The 24,587-nt window shown below is 38.4% G+C and overlaps 1 protein-coding gene and 1 long non-coding RNA gene across 3 annotated transcripts in view; one reads left to right on the top strand and one right to left on the bottom strand.

Moving 5' to 3' along the window:
- Positions 1–19,206, top strand: part of SPATA6L (spermatogenesis associated 6 like) — a 30,305-nt gene extending 11,099 nt beyond the window's left edge. For both annotated transcript variants that reach the window (XM_034410336.3, XM_034410337.3), the window contains exons 5-13: positions 5,074–5,198; positions 6,925–7,002; positions 8,021–8,284; positions 11,125–11,236; positions 13,317–13,360; positions 13,846–14,021; positions 16,570–16,663; positions 18,245–18,360; positions 19,029–19,206. In XM_034410336.3, coding sequence (XP_034266227.1) covers positions 5,074–5,198; positions 6,925–7,002; positions 8,021–8,284; positions 11,125–11,236; positions 13,317–13,360; positions 13,846–14,021; positions 16,570–16,663; positions 18,245–18,346 — 995 coding nt within the window. In that variant the 3' untranslated portion in view covers positions 18,347–18,360; positions 19,029–19,206. The remainder of the gene's footprint in view (positions 1–5,073; positions 5,199–6,924; positions 7,003–8,020; positions 8,285–11,124; positions 11,237–13,316; positions 13,361–13,845; positions 14,022–16,569; positions 16,664–18,244; positions 18,361–19,028) is intronic.
- Positions 4,402–8,187, bottom strand: LOC148115149 (uncharacterized). Its single transcript, XR_015732266.1, has 2 exons — positions 8,085–8,187; positions 4,402–5,225 (listed from the first exon to the last, which is right to left on the bottom strand). It is a non-coding gene; the product is annotated as an uncharacterized LOC148115149 (long non-coding RNA).
- Positions 19,207–24,587: the final 5,381 nt, after the last annotated feature.

Genomic DNA, 24,587 nt, shown 5'->3' with positions numbered 1-24,587 from the left:
TTTCATATATCAAATTATTGTAATTTTATTAAGAGTTCTTGAAACTCTTCAGGGCACCTGGCAACACTTTCTATGCAATACATTTTCAAGGTTTGTGTTCTTATTGGGCCTGCACTGTTTGGCCAAACGAAAACAAATGGAACTTCTCCATGTACAGGCAATAATTCTTTCTCAATGTATGTGTAACTCTGATCACTTTAAAAGAATGCTTGATTAGAATGTACCGTGTAGACTTCCTAGTCATCTCTCTGTTATGTTGTTTTGCAGCAAAAAGCTGTTCTGCTCAACTTTAGTACAGGAGAATAGGGATTTGGGATAGATTTTAATTTTAAAAATAATACCTGCAAATCACTTTCGGATCATTCTCACCCAATGTCCTTATTTTTTGAGTTGTGAGAGTGTTCCACAATGATCTCTTTGCAAAATTCTGCCAGGCTACATATTATGCTGAAGAATTTTTGGATTCCTTTCATGTTCTTTGGTCTTAATATCCTTTACATTGCTTTCCCAAGTCCAGCTTATGGACTCCACTTTCAGCAAGTGTCCATTATAAAGCACTTGTTTCAGTCTTAGCTGGACTTCATTAGGATTCCATTTATTGTGCCACTCTAAGAAAACAAGAAACCTATTTTTAAATTAAGTCTTATATTGTTTCTGTTTCAGTATTTTCTTCTCCAGTAATGAGGATGGCAGCTGTAATTACTTTTCTGCCTGAAAATGCTCCTTATTTATTTATTTATTTTATTTTATTTTTATTTTTATTTATATGCCGCCCTTCTCCGGAGACTCAGGGTGGCTTACAATGCGTTAAGCAATAGCCTTCATATTTTTGTATATTTTATACAAAGTCAGCTTATTGTCCCCACAAACTGGGTCCTCATTTTACCTACCTTAGAAAGGATGGAAGGCTGAGTCAAGCTTGAGTCTGGTGAGAATTGAACTCGCAGTAATTGCAGGCAGCTGGAAGCTAAATACTACCTTTTAACAGTAGCATTAGTCTGCTGTGCCACTCAGGTTCCTCTTTTTGATTTAGGTTTTAATGAAATCCAACAGGGCTTGGGTTGCTGATCCTTGTTTCTTTATTTACTTATTGATTTTTATCGTGCTGTTATTATTTTATAAGTAATTCAAGGCAGAGAACATAAATAATAATCCTTCCTCCTTTGTTTTTCCCACAACAACAACCTGATGAGATGGGATGGGATGGTATGGTCCAAGGCCTAAGGCAGCACTGGAACTCACTATTCTACACCAGGGGTCTCCAACCTTGGCAGCTTTAAGATTTGTGGACTTCAACTCCCAGAATTCCTCGGCCAGCTTTGAAATCCACACATCTTAAAGTTGCCAAGGTTGGAGACCCCTGTTCTACACTATTGTTCAAACAGCAAAGTATCACAGATTCCTAGGACATTTAAGATATGATGACCTGCACAACTCTGTTCCCTTGCAATGGTCTGAATACTGATCCTCCCAAAAAAATAAAATAAAAATTATGAGTTCTTGTTTAAATTTGGAAATCTTAATTTTACCCTTGTCCGCTGCTTTTAGATTTAGCCTATTGTACATAAAAATATACTTAATAGCATGCCATTTATAGGAAGAGAAGACTAGTAGCACATTGAAGGTGGATCCACAATCTAGTTAAAAGAGAATAGGTTGTCTGTTCTGTTGGCTATCATGTTAATGAACAATGGGGATATATTTCATTCTTTCTGATATTATTCACTCTGCGGACATTTGCTAAGACGTGATTTGGAATTCCTGAGTTCAAGTTTTGGATTTCATCACAACGTTTATATTCCTCACTGTCTGCTTGTATCATCTTTACTTTCCAATTGTAAGGTTTCCTCAGTAGATTCAGATTTATCTTGCACATTGCTGAGTAACAAGTCAGCAACATTCAGCGCCAACTGAAGCTCCAGGCCATCTAACAAAGGCTGTTCCTGTGGAGTATATTGCAGAGGTCAAGAGGCAAGGTTATTATAGCATGACTCACCATGTGTGGAAGTTCTGATCCAGAAAGCTCTGTAGTTAGCATTAAAAATAGGCACATGTAGTTGTTATACACTGCAGTGGTGGTTTTCATGAAGATTATACAAACATACTTATAAGTATGTTAACGGTGTTGATAACATACTGGAAAATAACCAATATTCTCACATTGCAATAGTTGTATCTTAACATTCATGATATTGACAACTTTTTAGCCCCTCACAAGCTTCCTAAAATTAATGACCAAGAAATAGAGAATTTAAAAAGTGAATGGTGAACAGAATCTTAATATTATATGTTCTTTGCTGAGACGTGATTTTGAAAGTTGTCTACAAATTAACAGGGCAGTTTGACATTGAATTTTTATAGTCATCATCCATAAATAGAATGTGGTACTAAGGGCTAATCAGCCAAGAGCTTAATATAGCATCACACTCTAGTTTTGCAACATTGCGCCAAGTTTTCATTACAGAAGAAAGCATAACTTCAGGGTTCCTCCTCCTCCCAGGTTATAAACATTAATTATTATACCATGGTAGCCAAATCGGTGGCCTAACAAATCAATTAATTCCAAGGCATGTTCTTGGATTTTGAGACAGAGTTTTCAGCTATTTTTCATCACAAACTCTAGAATAACCAATCCAAAAAGAAAGGGATTTTCGCTGTTCTGATGGTACTTCCATTGCAATGACTTCTGAATGACCGACATTTAAGACCTCTTCATCTTTTTATTTAGACCAATGAGGTACAACAACACAAACCACAAAGAGACTCTTGTGATAAGATAAACAAAAGATGAGTATTTGGAGTTCACAGACAGATGCACCCACGTATCCAGTGTAGAATGACTATTTTCCTGCTTTTTCTCATGGCGTCTTGTATCATCACATGTGGCTATTTCTCAAGAGAACATATAATTTTGTGTTATTATGAGGTGTAGGAATAATCACAATAAACCCTGTGTATCCTTGAAACCTTTGGGGTTTGATTATGCTTTTACATTGGTGTATTTCAACCATTTGGATATGGTTGAAATTTTTTATACCGTTCACTGGGTGAATTCACTGGGATTTATTTTGAAGGAGACATATATATGTTTTCATTGCAAAATCTCCCTCTCTGGTAACTGGACATTGCTGTGAATCTTGCCATTCTGAAATTAAATGTCTTTGCTTTGCTATTGAAAGCTAAAAATAAATCCTTGCTGACAAAATGCGTGAAAGCGAACAGACAATACTTTCTGGTGATACCACATGCTTCAAGATAATGAAGGGTCAAATACAATTATATATAATAATGATGCATCCCGGAGGACAGGGAGAACAGAAAATTAAATCCCATGTCACTGAGAAAAATGACATATTTTACAATAAGAAACAGTCGCATGTGCTATATTTATCCATTTTTCCTATGGCTAGGTTTAAATTATATCAATGCAATTAGCAATTTGCTTCACTGCAGCTGAAGCATGCGCTTGTGCATCTGAAGGGAAAAATCCTCTTTAATCTCTAGTGAAGAATGTTGTTTCATTGATAGCTAAGTAAATTGGCCTTGCTCCTAAATGTTTCATTTTTTGCAAATGGCAAAACAAAATCTAGCTCCTTTTCTAACCAGTTATGCTGGGCTTCCTTTCAGTGTAAGGATTCTTATTTAGAGATTGTTACAAAGGGAGGGGAAAGGTGGTTGGTCTTTGTTTGTCTGTGAGGGGCGGGTTTAAAAAAGTCAGAAGGGCAAATACGAGTATACAGTCTGAAGCCCCGCCCCCTTTTTCCATCATTGATCATGTGGTTGTAGCCACCACCCTGAGTTTTTTTACTTCCACCTCACAGGTCCTCCAAGGCCCCTTCCAACTCTATGATACTATGATGATCCCTCTGCCCTTATAGGATGTACAGGTAAACCTCATTTAGCGACTGCCTCAGGTAGCAACCATTTGCAGTTATAACAACGATGAAAAAATAACTGTGTAACCAATCCTTGAATTTTTCTCTCCCAGTCATGTGTTTGCCATTACAGTCAGTACAAAATCATAAGCAAATGTGAGTCATGCGATTTTTCACTTAGCAATTGCTTTGCTTAACAATCAAGTTGCCAATCCCAATTGCAGTCGCTAAATGAGGACTACCTGTATAGAGCAAATCCTGGAACTGCTTTAGACAGCTTTATCGTCCTAAACTGTATTATAACTCAAGAGAGAAATATGGAAACTGGTGTTCATGATCACCTGAGAACACTGAAGTAATTTCTTGCAAAAAAGGAAAAGATCATCAGTGGAAGAAAGGTTTTATTAAGTGACATTCTCATTCTCTCCCTCCATCTCTCTCTCTCTCTCTCTCACGCACACACACACACACACACAGACACACACACACCAGCAGTGTTCCTAATATGATTCAGCAGCACATTTCAGATATTGAAATCTTTAATTGGATGTATAATATGATATATCCTCTGATTTCAGATAGAAAGGTCTCTGTACAATTGGGGATTCTTGTGTTTTAAAAAGGTGTTGTCATGATTCTTGGAATTTCATCAACATTTTCTTCTTCTTGCACTGAGGCATAAGGATTTAATGCAAAGCTTTTGCATGCAGCACATAAGCTAGTCATTCTTGTAAATGAAACGATTGAGGTTATTAGCTGCCTGTGGGTACAAGCCCTTTTTCAAATTTTACCGTGTTGTTTGACTAGGGGATTTGGGGTTATGAAATCTAAACAAGCCACAATTTGTAAGTCAGTAACAAACCCTGTTTGAAACTGCTTTATATTTTTAGCCCACCTGGGAATAATACAGGGTTTATTCATCATGCAGTGATCTCTCTGTTGGGTTAGTTTATCTGCTTGTGTAAAGAAGAAATAGCTGTACATGTGAACATATTGCTTGTTCCATTTGGCTGAAGAACCCAGGATCCAATGCTTACTATATGTATGAATTCTATTGGTTGTTCATTGTGGGACAGAATGTGCCATAAATGTGTTCCTTGTGGGACTTGTCTTTCTGAAATATGGTACAATGTAATGAAATTGTATGTTTCATTGATCAAATGTATTCATTGGCCACAATTCTCTGTTTACTATTCAGATGGAAAAGAGCTGGCGTTTTATGAAACAAACACTCGGTATTTTCTGTTTCCTGAGCCAAAGCTGACTCCTTCATATCCTGGAGTGGATCGAGAGCTATTAATGAACACCCATCCTTCTTTCCCGGTATGTTGGTATGAAATGAGATTTCATCTACCAAAGAAAGAAATGTCTGCTTAGTAACCCAATCTTGATAGGAATTATTTGATCTATCAACTTCTTGCTTTTTACTTGTGAATGTTATATAGTTAGAAACTCTTCAAAGCACAAAGCCCTTTATAGTAAAATCATTTCTGATCATTCAAAGGGTAAAATATACTACAGTGATAGCCTCAGTTGACATCATGAAAACAGTAGTTAGTAAGTTAGTGATAAACCATTGCACTGTATGGGAAGAGCTTAATTTTTTACTTGGAATTTGGATTATTTTTTAAGTGACAAAGCGTGCGTCAAAGTTTTGGGTGTGATTTTTTTTTTAATCTTATGTGCTAGTGCAGCTTTAATTTAATCTGAAATGGGCCAGAATTAAAACCCCATAATTCTCAGCAGTTGTCTGGACAGCCCCAGAATTATGAAAGATAATAACAAGAGATTTCCTAGGTGGAAATTGTTGGGTTTTCTCCCTCAATTTTTGCCAACTCACATGATTGTTTTATGAAAACATATATTAAAAATTTACAAGAGTTCTAATCGTTCATCTTTATTTTCATCTGATAAAGCTGTTGACGGAGAACTCCTTTCAATCTGTTAATCCTTTTTTGAATATGTATTTAATTCTTGTGCAATGTTGAAAGTGCCTTTTATGTTTCCAAATGGAAATAATGTTGGGAAACAGAAACAGTGACCTTAAGAGCCCTGAGGGATATATGTGTATATATATCATAAATTCAGGCTAGAGATATCAAAAACCTGAAGCTTGATCCCAGGCTAGGGGCATGGCAGAAGCTTTCAAAAAGCTACAATGGCAGCTGTGGCTACCTACTTTTTGAGAGCTTTCCTTCCCAAATTGTGTCATGGTTTATCTAAAGTAGGCACTTATACAGGTAGTTCTTGACTTATGACTGGTCAAAGTTATAACGGACCCCTAAAAGATACTTAAAACCTGGATTTGAAGTTCTGATGGCTGCCTCCCCCCCACCCCCTGCAATTATGAAATCACATTTTAGGCCATCAGCAGCTGGCCCAAGTTGCCCACCATTTACAGTGTCCTGTAGTCATATGACCACAATTTATGATGGTTTTTTGCCAGAAACTGACATCTATTTCTGGTTTATGACAAAAAATACCCATTGTGGACAATTGGCTTGCTTAATGACTATTGAAAAAAAAAAGTAATATCAAGTCAGTCGTGTGACCTGCTTAATGGCCGACATATCTTGCAACCATAATTTCAGGCTCAATTATCACATACGTCAAGGATTACCTATAATAACTAAGTAGGTCTAACAAACTCATTGGTCCCTTCTGCTGGAAGGAAATATAGTCTATATAAAGTTAGAAATTGACATATGTCAATCAAACTAAGCAATTTGCTAATCAACCCTTATGTTGCTGTTCCCTGAGATAACTGAAATGATACGATAGCTCAGCATAACTACTAGCTAGAATCTGAGTTGCAAATAAAAATATTACTTGGAAGCAATCGGTAAGTTTATGATGCAACCTTTACATGCTTATTTGAAGTAATTTATAAGTATATGCACATATTAATTGTTAATTTAAATTGATTTCTGTTTTACCTGATGTTCTTCAACAATGAAAAATAGTTGCACTCTCATGTAGTGCATTAATGTATTATCATGTGCTGCATGCATTTATTTATATTAATTCCTCATGTTAAAATTGTTTAAAGGGCATTGCACCAAAATTAGAATTTTCAACAAGAACAACTATTACAGAACTTCCACTTCTTCACAGCAAGTGGTATAGTGTAAGTAATTTTAATAAATTGTCATTTTTAGAGCCAATTATATTTGCTCAAATCTATTTTTTTCCTTATCTCTATTCTTAATTCAGATAGTCCTCAACGTGTGACCACAATTGAACCCAAAATGTATGTTGCTAAGCAAGAAATTTGTTAAGTGAGTTTTGTCCCATTTTATGACTTTTCTTGCCACATTTGTTAAGTGAATCAGTGCAGTCACACGGTTGTTAAGTGAATCTGGTTTCCCCATTGACTTTGCTTGTCAGAAGGTCACAAAAGGGGATCACATGACCCTGGGACACTACATCCATCATAAATGTGAATCAGTTGTCAAGCATCCGAATGTAAATCATGTGACCATGGGGACGCTGCAATGGTCATAAGTGTGAAAAACTGTCATAACTCACTTTTTTCAGTGCCGTTATAGACTAGACTAGACTAGACTAGACTAGACTAGACTAGACTAGACTAGACTAGAATAGAATAGAATAGAATAGAATAGAATAGAATAGAATAGAATAGAATAGAATAGAATAGAATAACAGAGTTGGAAGGGACATTGGAAGTCTTCTAGTCCAACCCCCTGCTCAGGCAGGAAACCCTACACCACTTCAGACAAATGGTTATCTAATCTCTTCTTAAAAACTTCCAGTGTTGGAGCATTCACAACTTCTGCAGGCAAGTTGTTCCACTGATTAATTGTTCTAACTTTCAGGAAATTTCTCCTTAGTTCTAAGTTGCTTTTCTCCTTGATTAGTTTCCACCCATTGCTTCTTGTCCTGGGAATAATTTGATTCCCTCTTCTTTGTGGCAACCTCTGAGATATTGGAACACTGCTACCATGTCTCCCCTAGTCCTTCTTTTCATTAAACTAGACATACCCAGTTCCTGCAACTGTTCTTCATATGTTTTTCATATGTAACTTCATATGTAATGGTCACTAAGTGAATTGTTGTAAGTGGAGAACTATCTGTATTGCCTTCCCAACTGATTCCTGAGATTACAAACCAGATATATTTTGCAGGATCGCAATAAAATCAAGTTACAAAGGGAGCCTTCAACATCACCCGAAAAAAGGAGCATCTCACCAGTGCAACATAAGGCAGCAAAAAGTCGGAGTTGTAAGAGACTTTCGAGGTCATTTGAGTCCCGCTCCTCATCGCCGAACTCAAGAAGGCGTCTCCATGAAGTCTGCAGAGATAAGGACCCGCCATCATCTTCCCTGAACCTGAGAGGTGTTCGGTTCAAAACAGAAGCGGAGCACAGGCCGCCTTTCGTAGTTAGGCATGTAAGTCCCAAATATACGATGGAAATGTTCAGTTCAATATTGGGGCAGTTTTCTCAATTTAAAGCTTCACGAACATAATGTTGTAGAAAAACAAAATGCATCTTCCTTTTGGGGTGATCGAATAGAACTTATCAGAGCTTCATTCCATAAAAATTAATTTCAATTGAATGATAGGTTTCAGTTGGGACAATAAAGAACACTCCTCAGTGTAAATTGGAGCACAAAGAAGAGGAAAGTAAGAAGTTAAATATTTACCTATTCTACTTCGGAGGGAGCATCTTTCCTTTTTCTCTTCTTTTGTAACATTTATAAGCAATAATAAAGTGCAGATGTTGACTTTAAACTTAAATTATACTTGTTATATATCGTAAAAACTAAATATATGCTGCTTGGTATCTTTTAACAACATTATATTGATAGGCAGTTGTGTAAATTCATTAAGGATCTGTTCATCCATAGGTAATATCTTTTTTTAAATGCACCTTTGCTTTAAATAAAGCAAAAGGATGATGAGGCTCAATTATAGTCATTTTTTTAAAAAAAGAACATACATCAAATTGGGCTGATTAAAATTCAAATTGGGCTGATTTAAATAGATTCTATTTTTTATCTGTGTGCAATCAACATACACTGGAATGTTATCTCTGTTGCTAGATTCTAGAATTTCAGATTGACAATATATGGTTCTGTTGATGGATTGCATCCCATCATCCTCACCATTAACCATGATGGCTTGGTCTGATGAGAGTTGTAAGGACACACTTTTCTTCTCTCTGATGCTAGGCTCTCTCCAGCAACATGCAAATAGCCTTGATTTACCTCAACTTCCCATGTGTGTTTTGCATTGTACAGAAAGTACGTGTGTTTGTACAGATATGCATACATGTACATGTACATACACACACACATACTTTCAGTCAATTCCTTTTACTGCATCTAGCCATAAAATAAAGTTTTGGCTGTCATTTTTTCCTCTGTTATAATAAAAATTGGGGAAGTACATAATTTCTTATTGACTTAAAGATGTTTACAAACATCTATAAGTGCTACCAGTGTGCCTTTACTCGGATGTAAGATGTACATCTATTGGTGAGGATTCTTGCCTAATAAGAGCATTTGGTCTGGATTTCTGATGAATGATGTTCATTGATTTCAAAGAGTTTAATCCAGGTAAGCATGTGTAGGTTTATGGTGTAACCTACTACTGTCATCTTCAGGCAAAGCTGATTGTAATGTTTTCCAAGAAAACTCTCTGGTGCAATTTTCACTTTTCTTCCCTTCCCAAAATTAATGTTCCCTTTCTTGTCTCTTCCCTGCCCATATAGAGGCAGTTACATTGATTTCTTTCTCTATAACTAAAGAAAAAACTTTCTTTAGAAGTTTACATAAATCCAGTATTTCAGTGTTCACAATATAGCCCTTTTCCTCTGTAAATATCAAAAACAAACATCTCAAGATGTCATCAATCCCAGTTAGTAAACCATTTCTCCTATTCTCAAGAAATGCCAGGATTTAATTAACAGCAAACCACTTACTGTGATAGACTTAATACACTTGGGTCTATTTAAACCAGGGATCAGCAATCCGTGACTCTGGAGCTGCATGTGGCTCTTTCATCCTTCTGCTGCGGCTCTCTATTGCTGGTCGGCTCCACAATTGATAGGGCTTTCATTTAGGATAGGTAGAGGAAAAAGGACGCCGTGCTAGGAGGAGACTCTATGGTGGGAGAACCGGACTTCCAGTCAGCAGAGGAAAAAGGACGCTGCACTAGGAGGAGACTGATGGGGGAACTGGACTTCTGGTCAGCTCCAGAATTGATTGGAGGCTTTCGGTTAGGACCTTTGCGGCTCTTTGAGTGTTTAAGATTGCTGACCCCTGATTTAAACAGTATAGGTTTAGATGTAACAAGACAATGATCCTTTTCTATACTTGATAATACAAAAGTGTGTATCACCCACTATTTGGGGGTAGGATAAAGTCAACATTATGCAAGCTTATACACATTGATTTATTATTTTCACAAATAACTCAAGGCTGTGAACACATCCTTCCTCCTTCTATTTTCCCCACAACAACAACTCAGTAAAGTGAGCATGCTGAGAGACTGTGAATGGCCCAAGGTTTTCATGGCTAAGGTGGACTAGAACTCATGATCTCTGGCGTTCTAACCTGGTGCCTTTACCACTAGACCAAACTGCCTCTCAGTAAATTTATCTACACCATTAATTCTGATCCCCCACCCTTACTTTGAAAGAGGAGAGACCAAGGTGCTGATTCATTCAAAGGCATTAGAACTTCCAGTTGCTTCATTGAATTAATTTTGAATAAATAAACAATGTAATCACAATCAATAGAGCAGACTGACCCAAATTAATCAACTAGAACAGTAAGCAATAAGGAAACAGCCATAGTTGGGTTCTTGGGAGTGGAGATAAGTGGATCACAGTGTTTTCAGCTCATAATGTATGGTACATTTTAAGCCAAGAAATGCATTAAAAATTGGAGTATGAAAAATAAATAAATACATAAATAAATGGCATTCCTTCCTATCTACACTATAGATGTGGACCATATAAAGACCTCAAATATCCCTGCATTTGACTTATAGACATCTTAATGTCGGGTCTAAAAGCAGCCCACTTTTTGATCTTAATTCGAGTTTTTAAATAACCAGTTGTTTTAATATTTACCCTGCAATCATATTAAAGCTAATTAAATTAAAGGATGTTATGGGCAAATGTGCATAAGTAATAAGTGTACCACACACCCCTGAAACTTTATTTCAATGATTTCAGTATTGTTTAGGATTCCATTTTGAGATTATTTCCTATTATTTTTAGGTGGATGCTTCTAAAGGATTTTCTGAGGAAGCTCGGTCTCCCTTATCGTATCAAAATGCAAGACAGGGTACCATCACATCAAAAAACCCTCACAAATACCAGTTAAAACGAGGTACTTATTCATTTATTAGGCATTGATTTAAAATGTTAATTGTTTTTATGTCTGTTTACATCTCAGGGTGCTATGTTTTGATGCTATGGAGGCTGAATTTTGTCATTTTTATTTCTTCTGATGAACATATATATGTGTGTGTGTGTGTGTGTATATTATGTGTGTGTGTGTGTGTAAGTTAAAGTATATAAATCACATAATAATGTTAAAATTTTACATCTTGTGAGGTGGCATTAAAACTGTCTAGGGCTGCATGTGGTCTACAGGCCTGATCTAGATGCACTAACTACTTAGATCTTAAATAAATTAGTAGAGTTATTTTAGAGCAAAAGCAGAACCTCTAATTTTATTTAGTAAATAAAAATGTCTGTTTCTGTAAATTACAACAAAGATCGTTATCAGTAATGTGCATTGGAGACCACAAACCACATGGCTGGACTAGTTGAGTAATTTTAGTGAATGACGCACAGTCTCTATGGCCCAGAAGATAACCCAGATCTGTGATTTAAGCCAAGTTGTGTAACTCATTAGTAATCTTGATTCTTTTCTATATCAGATGTTGTGTTAATACCTTTCTTAATGGTATAAAATTAAAATAGAATATGGCACATAAATACAAATCCTTCATAATGCTGTTCATGCTGAGGAAAAATGTTCCTCAGACATCACATTTTGTACCTTCTTTCAGAAGATTCTTCTTGTAGTCATTGCTGCATGCACTTGCTAGATAATATTATGTAGGAAATCTGAAATAGATTATCCGTGAAATAAAGGTGCAGTTGTTACATAAATTTGGAAGAGAGCCAAGTAGCTTTCATTAGAAGTCTTCTCATAGAGAGATTTTTTCCCCTCAAATCATAGATTTCTCTACCTGGGAAACTGCCATCTGTTTCTCTGCTCCTGACCCAAATCTGTCTTTTTTAAAAAAATCATTGTAACTGAGATAAGCTGCTGTCCCAGGTGCTCGTTAGATATCCATGGATTTGCATGTTTCTTCCAACTTCATACCATTTTTGTAACAATTTAAAACATTAAATATTAACTAATTAGATACATTTACACTTTTATATGTCTGGATAAATGTATTGTAAATACTTAATTAGCATGTTACAGTAGAAGGTGCTATCAGTGATGAAAACACTTCTGAGTTACTCAGTTGTGAATAAACTGTGGCATTTAGCCAGCTAATAAATAATCATAAGCATCTATATTACATACAGTTCTTTCTCTGGTTTTCAAAGTAATGTGTGATATGGGAGTTTGCTCTTCCTTGCCAAATCATTTTCTCAACTGCTAATAGAGGGAAACAAGTGAGGTTGTCTCTTTTCTTGAAAGCCCAATTGTATGTTGTCAAAATTCTGGCAAACAAAGGAGCAAAACCTTTCATGCATTAGTATTTCCTTTGTTGAGCTCAACATGTTTCTTTTTCTTGTTAATCAGGAAAAAAAAATACTTTAGTCTAAAAAAAATATTTTAGTCTAAATTTCAGAGAATCAGGGCATTGTGTCATTCTAAACCACTGCATATCACAGAGAAATAGACAACTTTTGTGCTCTCTGTCTGTTTACCTGTTCAATTTCTATCCTTGCCCATCTCAGTCAATGACTCTGGATGGGATACAGTTCAAAGAATATATTGCAACCAAAATATTAAAACATTTTAAAACAATAAAAACAATAGAAATATGCAAAATATACATATACCTAATTCAGTCCAGATTACCCAGTTCCATGCTTTGATCTTCCCCAAATGGCTGCGCTTCAATCTCTAGCTACACTCCAGACCATTAGTTATAGATTGTTCTATTCTTAAGCATTAATCAGAAGTTTTAATTCAGCAGGAAGCTGTAACCATGCCCTGTATTATATACTTTAATAAATGTAGCCAAGATCTACGCCTGAAATTTCAGATTGTACCTGAAAATTGATTAGAGCTGGATGACAAGTATTGCAGAAAATAGATCTAGCCAGACATGTTAAACTGTCCTGTGAGCTTTCATAAACTATCTTTTACCATACAAGATATGTGCAATATAAAAATTATATGCATTAATCAGAATGCTTGTCATTGTTTCTTGTAGCAATTTCGTTTGATAGCTGGAAAACAACATCTCCAGCTGCTAAGGTAAACATTTGGGGAGAGGTTTGTAAAAACATGGCTAATAAGTTAATTGATGAATTCAGAATTCTGGATCATTTAACAAACTATTCCACTGTATAGTTAATATAGCCTTTGATGTGTGAGCTCCACCCCCCACCCCACTCCAATGCTAGAATTCAGAATGGAAAATATATATATATATATATAGATGTATATATAGATATATATATGAAAATCAGGAAGTTACATTTGACCACTTCCTCCCTGGAGGTCTGTTCTGGGAGTCCATTGATTCCATTAATACTCATCAGTGGCAGCCATCTATGTTTTTCTTTTCACAATTAATTTTCCTTGTTCTGACTCCATCTCCTCCATCTTGTTTCCCTCTAGATATGTTTGGAGTCTGTAATTGCCATAATGCTGGTTGGTACTTTGGGGAGTTGTAATCTGAAAAACAGTAGACAACAGCAGACTTCTCTAATTATTGGGAAATTCTTTCTTCTTCATAGGTTATCAGAGAACCAGCTGAAGACCAAAATTTGGATTATGAGTCATCATTTCATGAAACAAGGCCATCTGCTGCCACTTACGCATGGAAGACCCCTGGTCTTTGCCACAGAAGTTCTTCCCCAAACCATTATGAGTCAACGAGTTCTAGTGGAAGATGGGTATCTCCCCAACACAGGTTATCACTCTTAGATAATTAAATGTTAAATGTAGCACCGGTTGTCCATCTATCTAGTTTAGCGCATATCCCCATCACCAGAAATTGTTGACAGCTGCAGTTGATGCTGCTTCTTGCCTTCATTGGTATTAGTAACAGTCATACAATAAAGTTCCATCTCTCTGTCAAGGAAGCCTCAAATTCCCACTTCTTGATTATAATCTCTATTACCAGGAAAGAGGCCTATTTTTGCCTCCCTACCACTGCATAGGCTATGTTAACAGTTGTCAAAGAACTACTGTAGTTGCAAATGAAGTCAGCAATCAAGCTCAGTTCAGTCAAGGCAGCAGATCAAGAAGTTTGTATATACTGTAGCCTGTTTTGGATGCATTATATCTTGCTTGCTCATGTCTTCTTGAATGATCAGTTTTACGACTTATGATTGCATCCAGATCTAGCTTTTTGTGTAGATGCCCACTATTCTCTAGTCCCAAAAACCCTTTTCAGCGATTGGTTGATTTACTAGCAAAATCTCTTTAAGGCTTTTAAAATTTTATTTCATTTCTCTAAACATCTTGTACTGTAGTCTCCCATTGTTGCAGCTGCACAGCAACTAAGATAGTACAGATAAAGACTTACGTAAGCAAGAAATTAAAACAAATGATTGCTTCAACAGAAGAAATAACGTTGATTAGTAGTCTACACTGCAGTAGAACTACAGGACGTGAAGGTTAAAATTAAAAGTAACATTCATGTTAGAGTCCTCCAGAATGCTGTAATTAGGGCTATTTTTGAAGTCGTCTTGGAAACATTAGCTAGCATGAAATTCAGCCACCAGATCTATTGTATGAGATTTAGAAGCTGCCTGATCTGCATAACCTACACTAAAAACAAAAAGAAAATTCCGTGGGTCTGGACATGCACACTGCCTGTATGTAAACATAATTAACAGGATCCCACCAAGATCCTACCCCAAGATCTGGAAGAACACTTAAGATTTGGCTCTTATCCTGATGTTCTGAATCTCTGACTGATATCATTCCGGGTAGGTGCCACTATAGAGAAAACAAATTTCCTGCAGCCCAATAAATGGTGCCATTGAGTGACAGGATCACTCCAGCTCTACCTGGTCTTATCAAACTATAGGAAATAGACAATCCTTCAGATAGCCTGGCCCTTTTATCTGTTTGAATAGATTTGTCCACACTATTGCTAATGCTTAGCAAAATTCCTGCTGCCCGTCTTTTTCTAGACACAGTTCCAAGACATTTAAAGCTTTCAGAAAGGGATCACCATTGACTTTATAGCCCTTTTTCACTCTGAATCATCTGTGAATCTCAGAGACTTTTTCTGAGGTGATTCCAGGACCAGAAACCTTTCATTTGAGCATGTCCCGATTCTTACAATTTAGAGATCAGCTAATAGATTTTATTTATCAAATCTATAGCGATACTGGATGGATTTTATTTAGTCTGTCACAAATTGGAATAGTTATTTTTTATACTCTGTAAAGTTTAGATTAAAATTTTGTTGCAAGCTGCCTCAGAGAATTTTGTTAGGGGGAACAAAATTTTGTTAGGGGAGAAAAGTGCCAATGACTAAATTAGATATATCTATGTATATGTATATACTTGGATGAAAGATGACAATGTCTGGAGTACTTAGCTATTGACAATTTAAAGTGAAAGTCCAAGTGAAAGTCTTCTGCATTTTCTTCTCTCCTGCTGACTAAAGGATACAATGCAGTGATGCTGATCATCTTAGATTAATAAAAATATGAGCTAAGATCTAGGCAAGTCCCATAAACAATTCTGACCTTGTGGTATAAATAGCAAAAAAAAAGGGAGAATTTCACACATTGGAATCGCTTGGTAAAAGAGATTCTTCAGGTTCTTAGTCAGCTCTTTAGCAAAAGTTTATCTCTGCGGCAAAATAGTGACATTTGCTGTTCAAGTTGTGAGCCCAACTTGCAGAAAACAAAAGCTGAACGTATTTTGCAGTCATATTTAGTAGTAAAGAACAAGGGAGATCTGTTATTAATGGGGAACCTGTGGAAATGCCAGCAGACGGAAGTACTTGTGTTATCTGATGGGACCATCTGCCTAGAACGGGTGACCAACCTTGGCAAATTTAAGACCTATGGAGTTCAACTCTCAGAATTCACCAGCCAGCCATGGCCTAGACCAGGGGTCAGCAATCTGCGGCTCTGGAGCCACATGTGACTATTTCACCCCTCTGCTGCGGCTCGCTGTCACTCAAAATATGTGTCACAACCGCCAATGTGTGACACCCGCTGGCACGTGATTTATTGAGCTTTTCAACCCCCAGTAGGCCAACCATGGATAAATCCCAAGAAAAGAAAAGTTTCAGACGTAAACAAAATGTTTAATTCAACTACATATGCTAGATTTGTGGCTGCTCAAGAAATAGTCAGGCACGGGAAGGGTTTTGTGGCTCCCGGTGTTTTCTTTTCTGTAAGAAATGGGTCCAAATGGCTCTTTGAGTGTTTAAGGTTGCAGACCTCCGGCCTAGACAACAGCATGAGTATTGTATGTCGGATGTTTTTCAGGCTTTACTCCAGCCCCAATTTCAGCTGGGAGGAGATTAATGAGAGAGTGAGGAATCTGCTTACCTCTCCTGAAGCCAGAGAACGGCTTTCCATTGTGAGTATAACTTTCTTCACCTTAAAGAGGGCTGTAAACCCTGTGAAGCGGTATATGTGCTATTGCTATTCTCTCTATATATCCTATATAAGTGCTATTGCTATTGCTATCTCTTTATGAGCAAAAACAATGGAACGTGATATATTTGATTCAGGCAGACGATGGTAGCTTTCAAGAGTCAAAACTGGAAGTTTGTTCAGCTTAAATAAGGGGAAAGATGGGTCCTGATTTCCTACATATATCATGTATTAAGCAGCTGTTTGTTAAGACTCTACAACTCTTTGGCTGGTGAATTCTATTTTTTTGTTACATTTATACACTAGCTTTTCTTCCATGGACTGTACTACTGGCAAACTTAATTCCTTGAATGTGGCTATTTGGTAGCCAAAATTGTAACAGCTATGCAGAGGGTCAGATAAAAGAGCTTTTGGGGAGAAATAAAAGTGTCAGGATTCCAAGTAACACCCCCAACAAAAGAAGACTCCAAGGCTAGATGTTCCTCAAAGTTCCACTTTATTAGAGATGTCATATTGGCACTAGTTTCCCAGAGCACTAAATATGGCAGCCCTGAAGATTCAAAGAAAAAGATGGCCTCCAGGGCTGACAAAAAGGATCGTAGGAATTAAAAAAAACTAAGAGGAAAAAGTATCCTACCAATACCCCTTCCGCCATTCAGAAAAAAACTCTTGTCTGTACATAAAATATTAACTCCCCGTTGTAGCAGGGAAACTAGAAAATCAGAAGAAAGAGAGAAAGAAGTATCATAGAAAAGGATTTTTTTGGATTTCTGCCATTCTGACTTTGTATTGCAACTTTTTCTATTTGAATTGAATAACACTCATTTGGGACAGATGACTTTGAATAACAGGCAGGAAAAGCAGCAGATTCTTGTTGCTCTATATCTTTTAGCAAGCTAATCTGATTCCTGTTTGCTAGTTGGATAGTTTGGAACATGGTTATTTAGATATTTAAATGTTGCCATAAATTGTTGCTAAAAAACAACAACCCATAGTCAAATGACACCAGTATCCATTGTTGCAAAATGGCTCATGAGTTGTTTGTCAACCAAGGCTACCTTTAATTTACTATGGTAGAGCCACTTGCTATAGATAAATGCACAGAATTTGTCTTTGTGAATCTGCTGGTTCTTATAATATAAAAGAGATTGTTCTTCTTACTGGTGTACCCACTCCTTTGCACAGCTCATTTCTCTTCAGAAATCAGATGATTTTATCTCACCTCCATAATCCTCTTGTTATGCTCTGTTTAAATCAGAGAAGCTGTTTGCACTCATATCCAGTGCCCTATGTTGGAAGTGCAGATCCATGTGAGTTAACCTACAGTGACATTACTTGCTGTTGTCTCTCTAAAATGATACATACTTGTAATGAACATTAATAGAAAATTATTCTGACCAACAATGTGCAGAGGACAGTGTCATCCATCAGTTCTTCCTGAACATGTAATGATAAGCTGTTTTAATTCTTCCTGTAACAGCTGATATATTTGTTTTTAGTTGGGAACATTTAGCATTGCTGATCACGATGAATGATCCAAGTTAATGGGACAAGTATTTTGCAGGGAGCCACTGATTTTGAGATTGATGATGTCCTTGAGAGAAGGTCCATCTCTTTGAGGAGTTCCCCACACTGTGACTCAACAGAACAGAGATACAGCTTGTAGTTATGGTTGGCAAGGTAGGTTTCTTAAGCAGTCTTGTCTTGGGGGTGGAAGCAATGACATATTTCATGTAGTTTTAAAAAAAAAACTCAAGAAGGCTATAAAATCATGCACAAAAGCTGTAAGATAAGCCATTACAGCAGTATTATAGCCAGACATATTTCTAATGTCCCCGCCCTCCAGAACAGTTGGAAAATAAGGAATCACTTCTATGGAGAAAAATGACATTACATGCCGGATTCTTAATATAAGAGCATAGAAACACTATTTAGCACTGCAAGACAGTCTAAAGTCCAAATGCCAACTGAATGGTTAGCACTGCAAGTCAGTTTAAAGTCCAAACGCTAACTGAACTTGACCTTGGATGCTAGATTAAAGTTATTTAATGGTGTTAACTTTCCTGGGTCCTGGTGGGTCATGCATTCCTGGAAAACATTAAGGTTGAGGGATAGGTGTCTGGATTAGTATGCTCTGATCCATGAAATGTCTTATCTGTTTGTTTTGCTTTAAGCGTTTTTTATCCTGTCATTCATAAGCCTGCAGCCTTCAAATTAGAATAATTCACAGCAATAATGTTGCAGTCTTTTGGAAAATAAAATCTATTTTTGTTCAAAGTGGAGTATTTCATATAGTGTTTTTCTATTTTATCCCCTATAGTAATGGTTAATAAATATCTCTTTTGCAGAAAGAATGCCATGGCTTTGAGATATAGCCTGGAAGATTTATTGCTGGCAAGGTCTTCACTACAAAATGAAGATGATGGAAAGTTCATTATCAGCATGAAGTTATGTCAACATTGATTTGAACACAAGTCACCGCTGTATGGTTGCCTTGATTAAACTGAGGATTTATACATTTTGAAAGGAGTGTAAATATATTGACGTATTAAGGTTGAAGGCATAATCATGCAGATGCATGATTTGAATCATTGTTTCGGGAAGGTTGTGTATTGCTACCTTAAGATGGTACTTAGTGGATTTAAAATTAAATGCCTTACTGAGTTTAGGATAGATTGATAACCAGATATTTTTAGTCAGGTGGGTTAAGGAAGTTACCACATAATGAGAGTCCATCTCAAATAAATTCAGATTTAGAAGGTAAATTCTACATTTTTGGAGAAGGTTCTGGAAGTGCTCAGATATTTAAAGCAGAGATAAGTCCATCGCTGGAAGCTTATTCATTATAGTGATGGAAAAGTTGCCAGTGTCACTCCACGGTTGCTTTCCATGCTGTAGAAGATGATTGGGGAAGCCTTAAATTAAGTACGTTCAAAGTTCTTATGTTCCTACTCAACACAATGTTGACAAAAGAGAGACATTACATCAGACCCAGAGCTGGAGTAATTACTATCCCAGTGAAACCAGTCAGATCACACCAACTTTATAGACTTTGAAAGTGGTGGAGTCTATTCTACATACCTTCTCCAGTGTTATTAGTATTGTTCTCTCTGGATACCATCTTAATTTGTACACTTAATTTGAAAATAACTTAGAATAACTTAAGTCTAATTGGAAGAGCAGCATGGTGGTCTTGCCTCCCACTCAGAAGGTTGAGAGTTCAATCCTAGGCAGTGGTGGATGTTTCTCTCTCTCAAGGTGCAAAGAGAAAATTTTCCGTGAACTCCATGTAGGTGTCAGGAAGGGCATCTGGCCAGTAAACACTCAGCTTCATTCAGTTGCCCTGAATTAAGGGACTGCAGGGCCATAAAAAGAAGTTTAACTGACTTTAATTCTGAGTAGACATATGTACTATTAACAGATGGAATAATAGGATAGACATTTATAATGTTTGAGTTTGTTTGTTTTATTTACACCCACCTTTGTTATTTTTTATAAATAACTCGAAGAGGCTAATGTACCTATTACTTCTTCCTCTTAATTTCCCCACAACAGCTTGTGGAGTGGTTCGGCTGTGAGAGAATGACTGATCCAAAGTCACCTAGCTGGCTTTCATGGCTAAGGTGGGACTAGTATGCACTGTCTTCCAGTTTCTAGCCTGGTGCCTTTACCATTAAGCCAGACTGGCTCTCTGTTTTGTTTGGTCCCCCCTCCTCAGTTCATAAGAGTACTCTGTGCAGCAAAAACCAACATGAATTTTGGAAAGTTCAGAATTAGACATATGACTTCAGGCTTCCTTTGGCTATGCCAGATCCCTGGAGGAGAACTTGTCTCTACAAAGAGACAAGGCTTGTAACTAATGCTCACCTTACAACTTCAATAATAAGTTAAGAGGGCACACGAAAGTTCAGCAAGACATAAACATATGTATAGAGCTGCAGTGGCGCAATGGTTAGAGTGCAGGCTACTTCTGCTGATCACCGGCTGCCAACAGTTTGGCAGATCGAATCTCACCAGGCTCAAGGTTGACTCAGCCTTCCATCCTTCTGAGGTTGGTAAAATGAGGACCCAGATTGTTGGGGGCAATATGCTGACTCTGTAAAACCACTTAGAGAGGGTTGTAAAGCACTGTGAAGTGCTATATAAGTCTTATTGCTATTGCTATATTGGACTCCACCTTACAAATGGAAACCATAATTTTTATTCTTCACTTCATATTTTTAGAGACAATATTGTCTTTTGCTTCATTCACTGGGCTTCATCTCAGATTTGCAAGTATTCATTCAACATTTAAGAATAGAGTTGACTGACAATTATTAAAGTGCCATTAAGTCAGTATCAATCCTTAATAATCACATCAATTTTCTCCAAGATGATCTGTCACCAGCCCAATAGTCAGGTTTTCTAATGGTGCAACAATCACTACTGTAACTGAATTTATCCACCCTGGTATGGGTCATCCTCTTCTTTTTCCTTACACCTTTCCCAGCATCAGAAGAGCCATGGTGGTGCAGTGGTTAGAATGCAGTTTGCAGGCTAACTCTGCATTCCCACTGCCAGGAGTTCAATTCTGATCAGCTCAAGGTTGACTCAGCCTTCTGTCCTTCTGAGGACAGTAAAATGGGGACCCAAATTGTTTGGGAAAATATACTGACTCTGTAAACTGTTTAGGGAGGGCTGTAAAGCACTGTGAAGTGGTATATAAGTCTAAGTGCTATTGCTATCAGAGCATCAGACTAGAGAGCTAATGTGTCCAAAGTAGGAAAATTTGAGCCTTGCGTGAGAATTTTGGGTTTATTTATTTGAACATCAATTTGTTTTCTTGGCTCTTCATGGTATTCTCAGAAACCTTCACTAATCACAAAGTGCAAAAAAATGCTTTCTATCCTGCTTCTTTAGAATATAGGATAGAAAGAGAACGGACGTTGCTTACCTGAACGTCCCTTCTGGGCGCGCTGCTGGAGAATCCAAAGTGTGGGTTATTCTTAGTCTATTAGTCAGAGACTGAGTGTATGTTCCTTTAATTTTTTCTGGTCACGCCTCCTGTGCTCGACTTAGGTCAGTTTTGTTCACGAAGGCAGACTGAGGAGTCCAAACGATAAGTCAAACTCAAGCCAACTAGACCTGAAACACAGAAACTCAACAGGGTGGGTTGGATTCTCCAGCAGCGCGCTCAGAAGGGACGTTCAGGTAAGCAATGTCCGTTCTCCAGTGTGCTGCTTGGAGAATCCAAAGCGTGGGATATACCTAAGCAAGTTCAATTAGGAGGGGACAGCTGACTGGTCTGGGGTGGCCTCCGAAGATCGAACTGATTGTAATACACGGCGACCAAATGATGCTTCAGCCAATGCAAAGGAGTCGACCTTATAGTGTCTGATAAATGGAGACAAGGTTGTCCATGTAACTGCTCTGCAGATTTCGGAGACGGAAGCTTGAGTTGCCTAAACCACGGTTGTAGATGCGCTTCTCATGGAGTGAGCTAGGATTCTCCCCAGTAAGGGCTTGCCTTTGATCGTATACACCTTACAGATGCACGCCTTCAGCCATCTCCCAATGGTGTAAGAGGAGACTTTCTTGCCCAATGAAACCGGGAGGAACGAGACAAATAGGGCTTCGAATCGTCGAAAAGATGCAGTTCTTTTAATGTACCTGCGGAGGGCCCTCCTAACGTCCAAGGTATGCCACTGTTCTTCTAACTGATGCCTCAGGTTCGGACAGAAATCCGGAAGAACAAGTTCTTGCGCGTGATGGAATAGCGAGTTGACCTTGGGCAGGAAGGAGGGGTCCATCCGCAGGACGACCCTATTTGAATGGAAGACACACAGATCGTCTCTCACAGACAAGGCAGCTAGTTCTAAGATTTGGCATGCAGATGTTATCGCTATCAAGAAAGCAACTTTGAGCGTCAGGAGATGGAGACCAATAGATCAAAATGGTTCGAAGGGGGAAGAAGTAAGAGCTTGAAGCACCAGAGAAAGGTCCCATGTAGGATAGCGGTGAACCACAGGAGGCCAGAGGTTGGAAGCACCTCTCAGGAAGCTCCGAATCCGCGAGTTGTGTGAGAGAGAGCACTCATCGCCATTGGAGAGGATCGTGTGCAAGGCCACCACTTGTCTGTGGAGCGTGTTTGGGGCCAGGCGCTTATCAAAGCCTGCTTGCAAGAAGTCAAGGACGTCAGAGACAGATGCAGTAGTTGGATCTGTATGCTTGGTTGCGCACCAGGAACAGAATGAACGCCAAGTAGCATTGTAGATCCTCATCGTAGAAGCCCGCCTGGAAGCCTGAATGGTAGAGATCACCCGCCCCGAGAGATTGTCCTTCCTCAGGAGGATCCTCTCAAGTGCCAGACGGTCAACTGGAGCCATTGAGGCTCTGGATGCAGTATGACCCCCTGGCTGAGAGATATCCTGTCCCCTGGAATCCTCCAGAGACCATCGACAGAGAGGCTCACTAGATCCGCGAACCAGGATCTGAGAGGCCAGTGTGGGGCAATTAGCAGGACTTCTGCCTTCTCCCGCAGCAGCTTCCGAATAACTCTCGGCAGGAGTGGTAAGGAGGGGAAGGCATAGAGTAGGCCCGGAGGCCAAGGGCAGCGGAGAGCGTTGACGCCTTCGGCCGTGGGGCATGGAAACTGGGTGAAGAATCGTGGCAGATGGGTGTTGTTCGGATCCGCAAACAGGTCGAGGACTGAGTGACCAAACCTGTCTGACAATTCGCGGAAGAGGGATGGGTGGAGATGCCACTCCGCATGGTCTATCTGCTGCCTGCTGAGCCAGTCTGCTTGGAGATTGTGCATCCCGGCGATGTGCTCCGCTGTCAGCGACAAGACATGCTTCTCTGCCCAGGTGAGGAGTATCGTTGCCTCCGCCATTAGGGGTACAGACTTTGTCCCGCCATCGCGATTTACATGCGCCTTTGCAGTCACGTTGTCCGTGAGAATCAGGACATGCTGGTCTGCTACAAGGGCCTGAAACTGCCAAAAGGCAAGTCTGATTGCCCGAAGTTCGAGCCAATTGATGTCGTTGATCAACTCCGCGGGAGACTATCGGCCCTGTGCAACGTGGGACTGAAGATGGGCACCCCACCCTAGCAGACTTGCATTTTTGAGAGTATCTCCTCTTATGTTTTAAACCAAATACACAATGATAGGGTGACTTAAGTATTTATCAACTTACAGTTCATTTGAATGTATCTTGAAAAACAGATTACACACTGGCATTGTAATCCTGGGTTTTTCTAAAAAGAAACATGAGTCACTTTTTCCCTTGAAAACAAACCATGAGATCTTACAAGTACACCAAAGTAGTCATTCTGACATCACTGATTTACAATTATAACCACTGCAGACTGAGATGTATATAAATCCTGTTGAAATTAACAGGCTTAAGCACATCTAGTGGTCTAACCTTGAGCTACATATCATGTCATTCTCCTTCTATACCAATGTTGTCCAACCTTGGCAACTTTAAGACTTGTGGACTTCAACTTCCTTGGCTGATTGAGACATTCTGGGAATTGAAGTCCACAAGTCAAAGTTGCCAAGGTTGAACACCACTGGTCGAGACTATCAACTATTTTCCTTTTGTGAGATGCACTGCCAGTGACAATTAATGTATACCACTGCTATGGAAAATGAATGCCATATCACTCTCAGCTATGGCTCAGAGCCAAAGAAAGTTAAACAAAAGGGGTGGAAAGGAGAAGGCTAGGTCCGCCCAGCCTAACAACAATATTTGTGTGGCCTACTATTTAACATCATCATCCCCTGGTCTTGCAGTTTTAGAAGGAAAATTAAAAGGAGGTTCACTAAAGCATTGGAGGATTTTTATTCTCCAGTGACTTTTACTCTGCTTGAAAAGCTGCAACGTATACTGATCTGACCTCTCTAAAGAAAGTATTCTAAACCT

This window comes from Pantherophis guttatus, chromosome 2, assembly GCF_059756535.1.
Source record: "Pantherophis guttatus breed Tessera chromosome 2, ASM5975653v1, whole genome shotgun sequence".
In the NCBI taxonomy this organism is placed as follows: domain Eukaryota; kingdom Metazoa; phylum Chordata; class Lepidosauria; order Squamata; family Colubridae; genus Pantherophis; species Pantherophis guttatus.
Note: the sequence above shows the minus strand (reverse complement) of the source record. Positions and strands in the feature narration are given on the sequence as shown.